Here is a 12,500-nt window from a genome sequence, read left to right on the forward strand (position 1 = left end):
TTTCTCGCTGTCTCGCTAATGTTAATTAACATAGCGACATATTATTAATGTATACGCTTTCTTATCTCCGCTTGCTTTTTTTTTTTTAATGTTATCTTAAATGGCTTTTAATTTGCAATATGCGCTTTAAAATAACAAACGAGATATCCATTTGCTTATTTTAAATAAATCTTACTATGTAAAACCCATTTAACATAGCGCAGCGCATTTTAAAGCAAGAGATGTGTTGAGATTTCAGATTTTACTCATTTTAACATATTTACTGTTTATTTATGTTTGTTTCTATATTAAATAGTATATTTGTTAAAATAATAATATTATTTCTTCTTTTCATGGCTAATCATTTTTACTCTTTACTGCCCTTCTCTCTTGTCTGGTAGTCCGTTTGTTTGTTGATCAGCCATGCGGCAACACGCAGTACAACAGTTGTGGGCAAGCAAAACAGAGAACAAGATCTCCGCTGCTCCGTTTGTAAAGCGAAAACCAAGTTAAACCCATTTAAAATAGCTTAAAATTACAAACAATAAAAAAAAACGGAGATCTTGCATTTCAAGCATTTACAGCTCTACATTGACATTGTTGCGTAGGCATGGACAGAGCGCTAGACAGATACCAGAAAGAAGTGGAGACAGAGTACCTTAAAGATTATATTAAGAGAAGGGTAAAAGATTTATCTAAATTATAATTAAAAAATAATATATAAATAACATACTTAACAACTCATCTCATGTGTACAATTGCTGATTTTACCACGGTTTGGTTTGTTTTTGTTGCTCGGCTTCAGCCCCACCAAACCACAACAACATGACCAATCCAGCATTACCCATAATAAACATACAGTTCAATGTATGTTCAATGTATTTCTCTCAAGTATGTATCTTAGGCTTTGTTTCATTTCTCTGAGAATGTTATGTTATGCTATGCATTGTTTACTTATTGTGCCTTCACTGAAGAGGGTCTTTTGCCCAGCTGGACCATCTCAGTAAATAAATAAATAAATAAATAAATAAAAAGTAAAACTCAGTATCTCCCCATTTTCTGACTTCTGAGTGTAGATAATACATGCCCCATACCTCCTCAATGCAGTGAAATGTGGCTTGCAGGGTACTTGCAACTTTCCTGTTTTAGTGTCCAGAGACTCTCTCTCTTCTGGGCTTTAATAAAATGCAGGTTTCCCCCTTTAAAGGTTTTTGCATGTGCTTCTTTCTGCAAAGTTGCTTTGTTGATGAGAAAAAGGGCTTAAAAGTATTGAATTTAATATTTTAAATTCACTGCTTATTTAATTTATCACACAGATGTATAAAGTACTTTGAAACGTCACAGATTTAGAGGTTAAATAAGCCACAGTTATTATGATTCAATGCAAGTTTGAATGCACTTGCAGAATTATACTTTAAAATGTAATAACATTGTATTTAATGTCAAATGTTACATTTCACTGCAAATGTGCTGTGATGTTGTGTAATCTAACTGGCTCTTAAGCTCTAAAAGATGTGCTCTTGAACTGATGTTCCTTCTTACAAGTCAGATGAAATGATCGAGAAACATTGAGGTATGGCCAGCACTTACCTGTCACTTCACACAGTGCTGACTATCCCAATGTGTTGTTTCAAGGATGACTTGATTCTGAAGCTGAATATATGATTCAAAGTGTTGCACTGATTTGTGATGCTCCAGTTGGTCCAGTGAATTGTATGTGAGATGAGCAGTCATCTGACTTACATATAGAACAGTCATACCTTCTTTTTACAGATAATTTATGCATCTCATTTCCATGTACTGAGCCAATGCCTGATTCCTCTTTCTTTGTTCTTTACTTAGAATTTCTGCTGTATTTAAAAGAGAAAGTATTCTGATGTATTCAATTTGGATGTTTCACCTAGTGGGACTGTTAAAAAGTTTGTGCTTGATGGCCATCTATGTAAAATAAAAAAATGCTACTTTAAACTTAAATCTGTGACAGTCTCAAGTGCATCATTTCAAATGGTATCCCTACTGTGTAAATTAAATATTCTTATACTATTTCTGTGAGACTTCATGCTGGTCCACCATGTCAAAACAATACAATTCTGAAGTGGCTTTGTTCTGTCAATGACATTTAATTGCTATGTATTACATATTGAACTGCTGACAACATTCAATACATACCCTTGTATATACTGCATTAGTAGAATGAAACATGAATTTGTGTTTGTGGACTGCATTGCTGATCAAAGTGCAGCTGAATCAGTGTCTGTCTGATTCTGAAATGCAGTACATAAGTCTTCTATGAATTTGACAATTGATGTACTATGCCAAAGAATGCAGGATGTTCACAAAGCTGCACGTTGCAATATTATGTAAAAGTAAAAAAAAAAAAAAAGGATGGGCTTTAGATCCTCACAGGTGTACCCTTTGATTAAAATGGCAAAGGTATTATTTTCTAAAATCTTGTTTGCCTTACTTAGCTATATCAAACTGAAAGAAAAAAAACACTGATATAATGGACTACACAAAGCATAAATCCACTAAAAACACTACAGCCTATGGCATTACATACAAAACACGTACATATATCTCACTACAGACTTTTACATTATATTTGCTTGAGAGTAGACAAAGGCAATTATCCTGTCTCATCTGTTTTTTTCATAACAATTGACATTCTATCTTCTCTCCATCCTTAACGTCTCCCCTATAATTTTTCTACCTGCCAAATGCTCACTTAAAGTTATCCTTTAATTCCAGCAGCCCATTTTTCTGGAACACATCCTTTATCATGATTTTGCCCTTTTAGTGAGTCAGAAAGTACTTGATTTTTAAATCTACTACCTTTATCTTTTGTCCACTATCCATTTTGCTTCGGGCAAACCCTTCAGGTATGCAAGATGTTATACTGGACACCCATGGCATGCTCTCCATCTGTTTCAAATGCAGTGTTGGTAATACCTCCATGCCCTGTAGTCTCTATTACTACCTTGTCTACTCATCTGTCACACATTTTTTGATTTTTACCTCTGAACATCTTCCAGAAGCTGGATTTGCTTTCTTTCTGTCACCTCCTGCATAACATTATGAAATGCATAATGTGCTTTCTGATCTCGACCAAGTAGAGTTGGAGTTTTACCTGCTTGATTTTGGAAACCATCTCCTCGAGTGAGCATCCCAGCAGGTTTCTCTCTACCACTTCCTCTCACTCAGCTCCAGGTGGTCTGATGCAGATGTGGTCAGCACCCAGGATCATTTGTTTCATTTTGCTTTAATCACATCCAGTCATTTCACCTGATGTTTCATACCAAAGTCATTGGTAATTAATTGCATTTGTCTGTAACAAAGCTCAAATACCATATTTCTATAAATTTGGCCAGCTTTCCAAATATTTTCATAAACTTTTCCCTATTATCCAGCTTTGCTGCTATATGAGTTAAAAGAGAAGCTTTTGGTTATAACTTCATTTCCCTCAAATATGCCTCAACAAGCACATTGAAAGAAACTGGACCCAGGACAGATCCCTGTGATACTGCAGTAATTAATTTTTTTTTGCTCCTGAAACTGTCCATTTCACCACAACCTTATCTGTCCTACTCCTCAGCCACCTAGCGATCTTACATCTTGGTCTATCTCCATCCCTTCCATTTCATCTCAGCAGCCTCCTGTGCAAGACCAGGTCACAGATCTTGGAGAATTCTCGGTAGGCCATGTCTACTGATAGTTTCCACAAGTTTTTCTGTCAAACTCAAAAAGATCTTTGTTAGTTATAACTCAGAGCTCCTTCCACTAAAGAACATTTGTTTTCTGCTTTTGTTGGAGATTGCTGTTCTGTAGGAAGGCACTCACCCTTGAAACAGGATTCTGTCAGTCTCACTGCCACTGTTATTAATCTACTTAGCATTTAGTTCTCTAGATTTTTCCTAATCCTCTTTTCAAAGGCATTTCACTTACCCATCAAGTACATTTGCATTTCCAACTCATCTGTCACAGGTCCCTGTCAGTGTTTTGTTTAGCACATTGGCCAGATTCCTCATGACACTGAAATGTATCTAATTTATTCCTTATTTTGTTTCCACATCTTCTACATCTTGGTGCCTGTCCAGTGCAGCTTCTATAAAGTCAGGCGTTTCTTCCTTCCTTCTTTCCATCATCGTGCTCTTTCCTTCTTTTCATCACTGAAGACAATGAAGACTGAGACAAACTATTAATTTGATATCCTCTCATGTTTGATCAGCTGGTATCAGTGAAGTATATATTTATATGTCTAGTGGAGTTGGTCAACAATCTTATTTTGTTGAATTAGCAATCATCAGTCTGTGTGGTTGACTCCTGTTTCCTCAATGTGTGAGTAATGATTGTTTGTTAGTGAACAGCAATTTTAAGGAACTTTCTACTTTTCCCCACCGTTTTGCAGTCTCAGAGGCTATGGATGCAGTTTTTCAGGAAGAGGTGTATGGGACATGACCCCCCCCCCAAAATAACACTTATTTTCCAGTTATTTCTGTACTTTTGATTGAACGTTCCATTGATATAATTGCAGAGATTGAATGTTTTATTCATTTATTTCAGTTTGTTAACACAGGTAAAAAAATTATCACAACTGATCAATTTGTGTCTTAGTCTGGGATGTTTGATGTTGTCTAATACACACACACACACACACACACACACACACACACACACACACACACATATATATATATATATATATATATATATATATATATATCTGAACTATCAATATCTGTAGCCGTATGTTTACCTATATCTATATATCCTTTCTTTCCTTTCTGATTACTTCCTCATACTGGACATCTCCTCCTCCTCTACTATCTTGTCCACCTCTTATAAGGCTCAATTTTTTTCATAATCACTACTTTTACTTTTATATTGCCAGGAAATCCAACTGGTCTTCTTTAAGTTTTGCCCCTTCTTTGAATCATTTCTCATAACTTTACATTCTCTGAATGCATTATCTTCCCATTGACTCACTCTATTAGTTTTCTGCGGACTCTTAATCTAATTTCACTTTTTACCACCCTCCTCTTGACTATAAGCCATTCCCCTATAATCACCCCACACCATTGTCATTGCAGTGAATTCTTAAACTTGTGACAACTCTAAGCTGTATAAGGGTATTGTTAGTAATCGCTTATGACATCATCAGCTTCGCATTCATGAAGACAGCTACCATAGCTAGGACCACAACTAGAATTCAATTTTTTTTGTGGCGCTATACTGATTGAGTTGTCTGAACCCATTAGTGTTCAAGACCTAATTCAACTTTTACTGCCTCATTACCTTGTATGTCAGAATTTATTATTATTCTTCCTACATACTCTTTTTCCCTTTTATGTATAACTTTCTTCTTCTTGCTTCATACAAGCATTTTCCTATTCAGTCTGTCTCTGTCCCCTGCCTTGACGTATCTGCAGACTGATAGGGAAAATCAGTCTTACAGTTCTCTCCATTTCACTATTCCCTTGCTTCTTCAAGAGATGGTGTAATTTCTCATTCCTAACAGGAAATGTACTGGGCTTTTGTATGAAGGCAAGTAATTCTCGTCTATTTTTTCCATTACTGTAATTTCTGAACAAACAATTCCTCTCATTTGTAGGATGCCATTCATTTTCCCTTCCTCCACTCTCTGCATCATTGTTTGCAGCTTCTCTTCTTCCCTTTTCTCTGATGGACTGTGTCTATAACATAGTGAAAAAAGGTGTCGACTGATAGACGAGAGAAAGATGCTTCACTCGCTATATGCTTCACTTAGTCCCTTATGGAAGGAATTAAGGAAAGTGATTATTCCTGAAAAAAGCAGTTTAGCTATTGGATTGAGATGGTGGATCTATACCTTGGAGGAGTGTTTCTTTAATAGAAGTACCAGATTTAGCCACGGTGAAGGGGTGCAGAATAGTTTGATCATGTGGCTGAAACATTCAGTTCTGGATATCTCATTGTTTCTGCCCAGAGTCTAATATATTTGAAGGAATGTTGGCCAGATGCTCTGCAGCTAAAGAGTTTTCTGAAGCAAAATGGAAAAGAAATGGTAGTGAACAGAATTCCAGTTTTAGCAATCTGAATTTTAAAATTAGGAATGTGTTAGGGCATTCTTTGTTATCTATTTTTGATTATGACTGAATTGTATACTTGATTTGGTGTGACTAGACGTATAAATTGTTACCCCTTTTATCATGTCATTCTCCATTCTACATTTAACAAACAATGCATGTTACATTGCAGTTACTGGAGAATGACAGTAGCACAGTATGATTATTTATTATGCTGGACATTTTTGAATAAACTTTTTAAATGTAATATTTTACTATGTTGTTTTCAAAGTTAAATTATAATATCGCAGGTAATTCTAGGAATGATGTTATATTTAAATCATAAACATCTTATTTTGTAAGCTTAGATCTCCAAAATCGGTGATTTTTAAAAGTATTCATTAAGCCCAGATATTATTTAAGACTAACATTTTCTGGGTTACATTTCAAATGTTATAACAGTTATTGTTTAAATGTTTTTAGAATTACAAAATTTCCAATTCTTGCTTACAAGAGAATAAACCTAGCTTAATGTTACCAAAATAAATAAATAGAATCTGAGATTTTGACTGAAATTCTGTAAAAATGAAAATGAAGGTGGTCATACTTAATCTGCAGACATCATTAAATCAGCTGGTCTACATAAGACCTTGACTATTACAATGGAGCTAGACTGCTCACTGCATGTAATGCTACCTAGGTTGCTAGTAAGAAAGCATCTCTAAATAAGATCAGATCTGAAGGCATGCCTTTAATGTGAATCTCAGGACAAAGATCCCCTTTCAGGATTTTATAATGAATTGTTGAGTAAAATCCAGATGAAGTTATAACTGGATGAACACAACTTGATCTGCATCCAAGTTATACAAGCTTTTTAAAAAGCACATGAGAATGGGTTATATAAATATGCTGTACAAAAAAGAAACACCAGATATTATACCACTCTGTAAATAAAATGGTTATATTAGATGTTCTCACTAGAGACAAGTCAATACGAGCTATAAAACCTGATAAGAAAGGGGGGTATAGTGCTACTTGATGCAACAGGCTATTATGTATTATGCTTAATATTTTGCAGGATGATAGCATTTACATCCAGGCTTCCAGGAGTTATTATTGCCTATAGGAACATAGATTTACATCTAGAAGCCTGTCTAGCCCAAGGGTTATTAACACCGGGTGTTTATACATGTGTGAAATCCCATAATCCCTATTATATTTGGAATACTCAAAGTTTATAAAATGTGGAAGTACCTTCTTTTAGATTGAGTGTTGCTGCCGATGGGTCTAAATCTTAACCCCTGCCAGTTTCCATAGATAGACATTTAAAACCAGTGCTTAACACACAATCACTAACATTAAAAGACACATGGGATTCTTTTTTGGAAAAGCAGTTTATGGAATAGTTCATTTTTTAGCTATCATTGTTGATTTGTTTACATACATCCCAAGGAACAAAGGCGTATGTTATTTAATGAAAGTCTTTGAGTGTAATTTTCTTCAAGAAAATGAAATCAGTTTAATTATGGATTTTAAAGAGACCATTTTGCACAATGATTACATTTATTTTAAATGGGAGATTTATGACGAAATTAAAGGAATAGCAATGGGTGCAGTGTGTTCACCCATTTACGCTGTTATGGTTCTGCTCAGTTGATAATTGAAACACGTCTTCCTGTCAGAATTTTACAAGTACTGCAAACTTTATTTAAGGTATTTGAACAATGTATTTATTTTACGTGATGGTTGAACAGATCTGATCGATTATTTTATTATGTATATGAAAGGCACAACTGATCTTTTGAGATTCACCTTCACCTTCAAAACCTTAGAAGCAAGCTATGTGGATGTTTATATTAGGCATACTGGCATGGGGCTCAGCTCTAATATCTACAGGAAAAACTTTTAGTAACGTTTATTTACACTATCATGGTTATCATCCATTTATTTACAAAATGAGCTTAGTGAAAGGGTAATGAATTAGACTTGCTGGTGTGGTTTTCACAAAAGAAGTGCACGCTTAGGAAATGAATAAGTTGAGTGATATATTCATAGATAGATATTACCCCAGAAAACTGGTTCTTGACATTACTAATGCTGTCCTACATCAATGGGGACAATGCTGTCAACTGCCTGTTGGTGAATGACATGAACAACACAGCCGCTTACAACAAGCACCATAGCACAAATAAGAACAATTATGAAATGGCTTTTGTTATACAATATAATGAAGGTCCTGGTATGGTGAAAAATATAGTTAAGAATAACTGGAATACTTTTAAAGTAAATACACTGATACTAGACAGAGTGGATACACAGCCCAATTTGGTTTATAAGACAGCCAATAATTTCAAGGTTCTTTTAGAAAACAAAAATATAGCAACCACTAATGACAGTTCAAGCAGAGGCACTATAAAATGTCATTGCTGTAAATAATTTCAGTACATTTTGGAAGCTGATACATTAAAACTGGAGTATGGACAAGATACCACTGTTAATGTACAGAGTGGTGTTTGTCTATGTAATGTTGTCTTATATGTTGTGAGGTGTTTTGGTTGTCCAGGGCTCTACATGCGTAAAACTGAAAGACCTCTTAAAAGGAATATACAAACATGTTTAAGACACTCAGATTAAAAGGACAAATAATGGTTTATTCAAACATGTTGAGGAATGCGATGGATTAAAAAAAAAACTTTAGTTTAGTTATCATTGAGAAAATAATGATAAACCATATTGGATGGAGCTGGAAAACCAGACTGGAATATAAAGAATTGTTTGGGCAGTTAAAATTAAATGCTACCCATCCAGTGAGTCTGAATGAAAATGTTTCAGTTATTCCTGTGTTGAAACTTAGAGTTGCAAAATCATGATTCTTATTTCAATAGAAGTAGTGGTATTAAGAGATATACCTACATATTGCAATGTTTAGAAAAGTATTTCATAATGTGGTAGAACATTGTAATAAGTGCTTTTCTTTAGAAGTAGTCACAAACAGCTGTAATATACATATTTTAATGCACAATTTGTCTTTGAACACAGTTTATTGTGCACACCTCTCAATCACTGGCAGTCAGAATTATAGCACTGACTTTTAAAAATCATACCAGAGTATAAGAAAGAGGAGCCCATTCATATCTTTAATAATAGAAGTAGGGAACCTCTGTATATGCCTGACTTATTTATTCAATAAAGTATATAATAAAGAACAGTACTTACTTTATAAGGAACATCAGTACAACTAGGATTATCAGGACTAAATATGAGGATCAGAATCATAGCACTATGTGTAAACTGTAACAGTGGGGAGGGTCGAGGTATGTTGTTTTGAATCTTCATGATGAAAATTAAATTTATGCAATATAATTAAGAAGCTTAAAAATGAAATTCAAGAAAACATACAATGAACTAGTGTCAAGCTTTGCCATATATTCCATTTATACTAGTTATTAAATACTGTAAATGCAGGTTATAGCCTTAACATGATTAAACATTATTTCTGAAAAGTAAACATTACAGGATATGAATTCATATGTGTAAATCACTTGTAAAATTTCATTAGCTTTTTAAATTAAAAACAACTTGTTTTCTTGTTAAAATAATTTTTCCTATAAAAATGCATCAACCTACAAAATAGTTACATACCTGGCTACAGCAAAGGTTCCTCCATTTACAGCACCAAAGCAGGACATGGCTACAAAGATTGGAATTGCTAAGTAAAAGTTCCCTAGCATTCGTTCTGCAAATGTCTAGAAAAAATAAAATAATTTCCTTATATTAATTTTAATCTGGAATGCTATCACAATTGCTATTTATGTTACTTTATCAATTTATGTTTTCATTATGAGTCAAATAAAGCTATTTAAAGGTCATGACTTGTCTTAAAGTTCATGTCAACTAGAAATTAATTGATTATTCAAAAATAGGTCATTTTAGGGAAACTGGACAGTATGCATTTCAGAGGATTGAGGTTAACATGCAAGTTGTGAAATTCACCCTCTGTGGGCAAATGGCTCTAAAGTTGTTGAAACTGTATATATTAATGCCATAATTCTTACCTTAACACTGAACTTTAATACATTAAACAGCAATTATTTTAATGACAGTCAATTACTTAAAATAACACAGATGATTCTAACACAGCTTTGCATATCTTTTTGTAGTATGTTTGCATATTTACATTGAAAGCCTGAAATCTTAAGAGTCTGTAAACTTTTAATAATTTAAAAAAAATGCTCCTTTAGAATATTTATTCCATGAAAATGAACTTTCTGAGACCAGCATAATCTAAACTGGTGTTAATCACAGGCCCACTCTATTCATAAATTCGTTCTGGGAACTACCTAAAAAGAACAAATGGGGATACTTGGGATTTACATATCTAGGTTTGTAAAGGGTCTAGGGCTGCTAACCTAGAAAACTTTTATGAATCTATTACAGTGCTATATGAAGAAATATTGCTCCAGAAATATTCCAGCCATACTTATGACCTTGTTTACAGTATTATAAAGTCATTTTTTACACTGTATTGTAGTCCAGGACTGGGAAAGGAAGAGTTTTCGATATCTACAAGCCTACATCTGGTCACTTTTGTATTTGTAGAACTTGGTTGGTTCCACCTGAACCATCTATGTTTGCATTGACCTTTGGCTTGGTGAACCAAGTTTAAGAATGCTTACTAAAACACAATTTGTAAACAGTCTCAAAGGTAGTTAGATATACAAAAAATGCATGATTGTCTGTGTGGTATCAATGTATTGCATGAACTACAGATGCAGTGAATTTATACGACAAGAAGCAGAGTCAATACAGTCTGTCTTTCTTGCCATGTTTATGTACACTGGATATTTGACTACAAAGTGACTGGAGCAGTAATTAAATCGAGAAATTACCATAAGAAAGCTATGTAGCTGCATTTGCAAACACCAGGTATTATTCATGTTTTCACTGTTGTCAGACTAGATAGATACATTGAAACCTTTGTCAATTGCACTTGTACATTTAATGGCACCATTTGTGTTTTGGATGGTACAGATTTGTATATGTCATATCAAATCTTTTGCATGACACTGCAAATTCAACATGGTGGTTTATGAGTCACATGTTTAAGGAGTCAAAAGCCGAGGCATATGTCCTTTATGCAGGGGTGCTGAAAAGTTCTAAGCCAGGCCAACTTTCTAAATTTTGAGCATTGTTTTGCCTCTGTAGCTGAAAAGAGGGCTATTTCATCTTGTAAATTTCCAATTTGCAGAATCATAACTCTATGTTTTGACATGGTTTCAGATCATTGATTGAACCATGTTAACAAAAAGTGTGGAATTTTCAAGTGTGGAACTCTGAGCCATCATGAAGTTTCTATTCCTGCAGAAGAAAACCGCAAAGGAAATCTATGAACGTACGGTGCAAACATTGAGCAACAGGTGCCCTTCTTAGCCAACTGTAAAGAAGTGGTGTGTAAAATTTCAGCATGGAGATTTCAAGACAGAAGAAGCAGCAGGGACTGGGATGCCTCAAACAGTGTCAACTCCTGAAATCGTTGACCATCTCCATGACCTGATTTTGGCAGATATCGCCTAAAACAATTGCTGAGACACTACAGACATCCAGGGAACATGTTGGGTTTATAATCCATGAGCAGCTGGGTATGCAGAAGTTGACAGCCAAGTGAGTGCCCAAATGTTTGAATGCCAACAAGAAAAGACATTGAGTGAACACTTCCAAGTTGATTTTGCAGCATTTTCATCGAACTGGTGCCAACATTTTGTAATCACTAGTTACCGTTGAAACATGATTACACCACTATGATCCTGAGACATTACAACAGTCCATGCAATGGCGGCACTCAGGTTCACCAAGGCCAAAAAAGTTCAAAACCCAAAGCTGAGCAGGGAAGGTCATGGGCACAGTATTTTGGGATCAGGAAGTTGAAGTAATGACTGACCATCTTCCAAGGGACCAGACAGTTAATGCAGAATACTACTGCAACTTGCTGTGCCAATTAAGGGAGGCATTGAAAGAAAAAAAAAAGGAGAGGGAAGCTGTGGAAAGTTCTTCATTTGCAAGACGATGCACCTATTCACAAGGCTGGCAAAACAATGGATGTTTTGAAGAAATTGAGGTTTAAGTGCATAGACCATCCACCCTACTTATCCGATCCTGCTCCATCTGACCATTTCCAAACCTTAGAGAGAGTTTGAAAGGGCAGCAGTTTGAATGATTCAGAGATGACTGCAGCAGCGGAGCAATATTTCAGTGACCAAACTTCAGACTTTCTTAGCAGGGTTACAGAAACTTCAGACACATTGTGCCAAGTGTGATGAACTTTGGGGAGAATATGTTGAAGAATTTGAAAGTTAAATGGCTCCACATCATTCCTTTCTAGACCAGGCAACACTTTTCAGCAACCCCTCGTACAACGATATACAACATGTGTATCAAAATGAAACAATGTTCCTGCCTCTTTGGTTTTAATGTTTGTGTACT

At 35.0% G+C, this 12,500-nt stretch overlaps 1 protein-coding gene across 2 annotated transcripts in view; it reads right to left on the minus strand.

The window, feature by feature from the left end:
* Window positions 1-12,500, minus strand: part of LOC122793519 (cystine/glutamate transporter-like) — an 860,650-nt gene that overhangs the window by 417,370 nt on the left and 430,780 nt on the right. For both annotated transcript variants that reach the window (XM_044061648.1, XM_044061649.1), the window contains exon 7: window positions 9,663-9,766. In XM_044061648.1, the coding sequence (XP_043917583.1) occupies window positions 9,663-9,766 (104 nt within the window). The remainder of the gene's footprint in view (window positions 1-9,662; window positions 9,767-12,500) is intronic.

This window comes from Protopterus annectens, chromosome 2.part0, assembly GCF_019279795.1.
Source record: "Protopterus annectens isolate FY-2018-M chromosome 2.part0, PAN1.0, whole genome shotgun sequence".
NCBI classification, from domain to species: Eukaryota; Metazoa; Chordata; order Ceratodontiformes; family Protopteridae; genus Protopterus; species Protopterus annectens.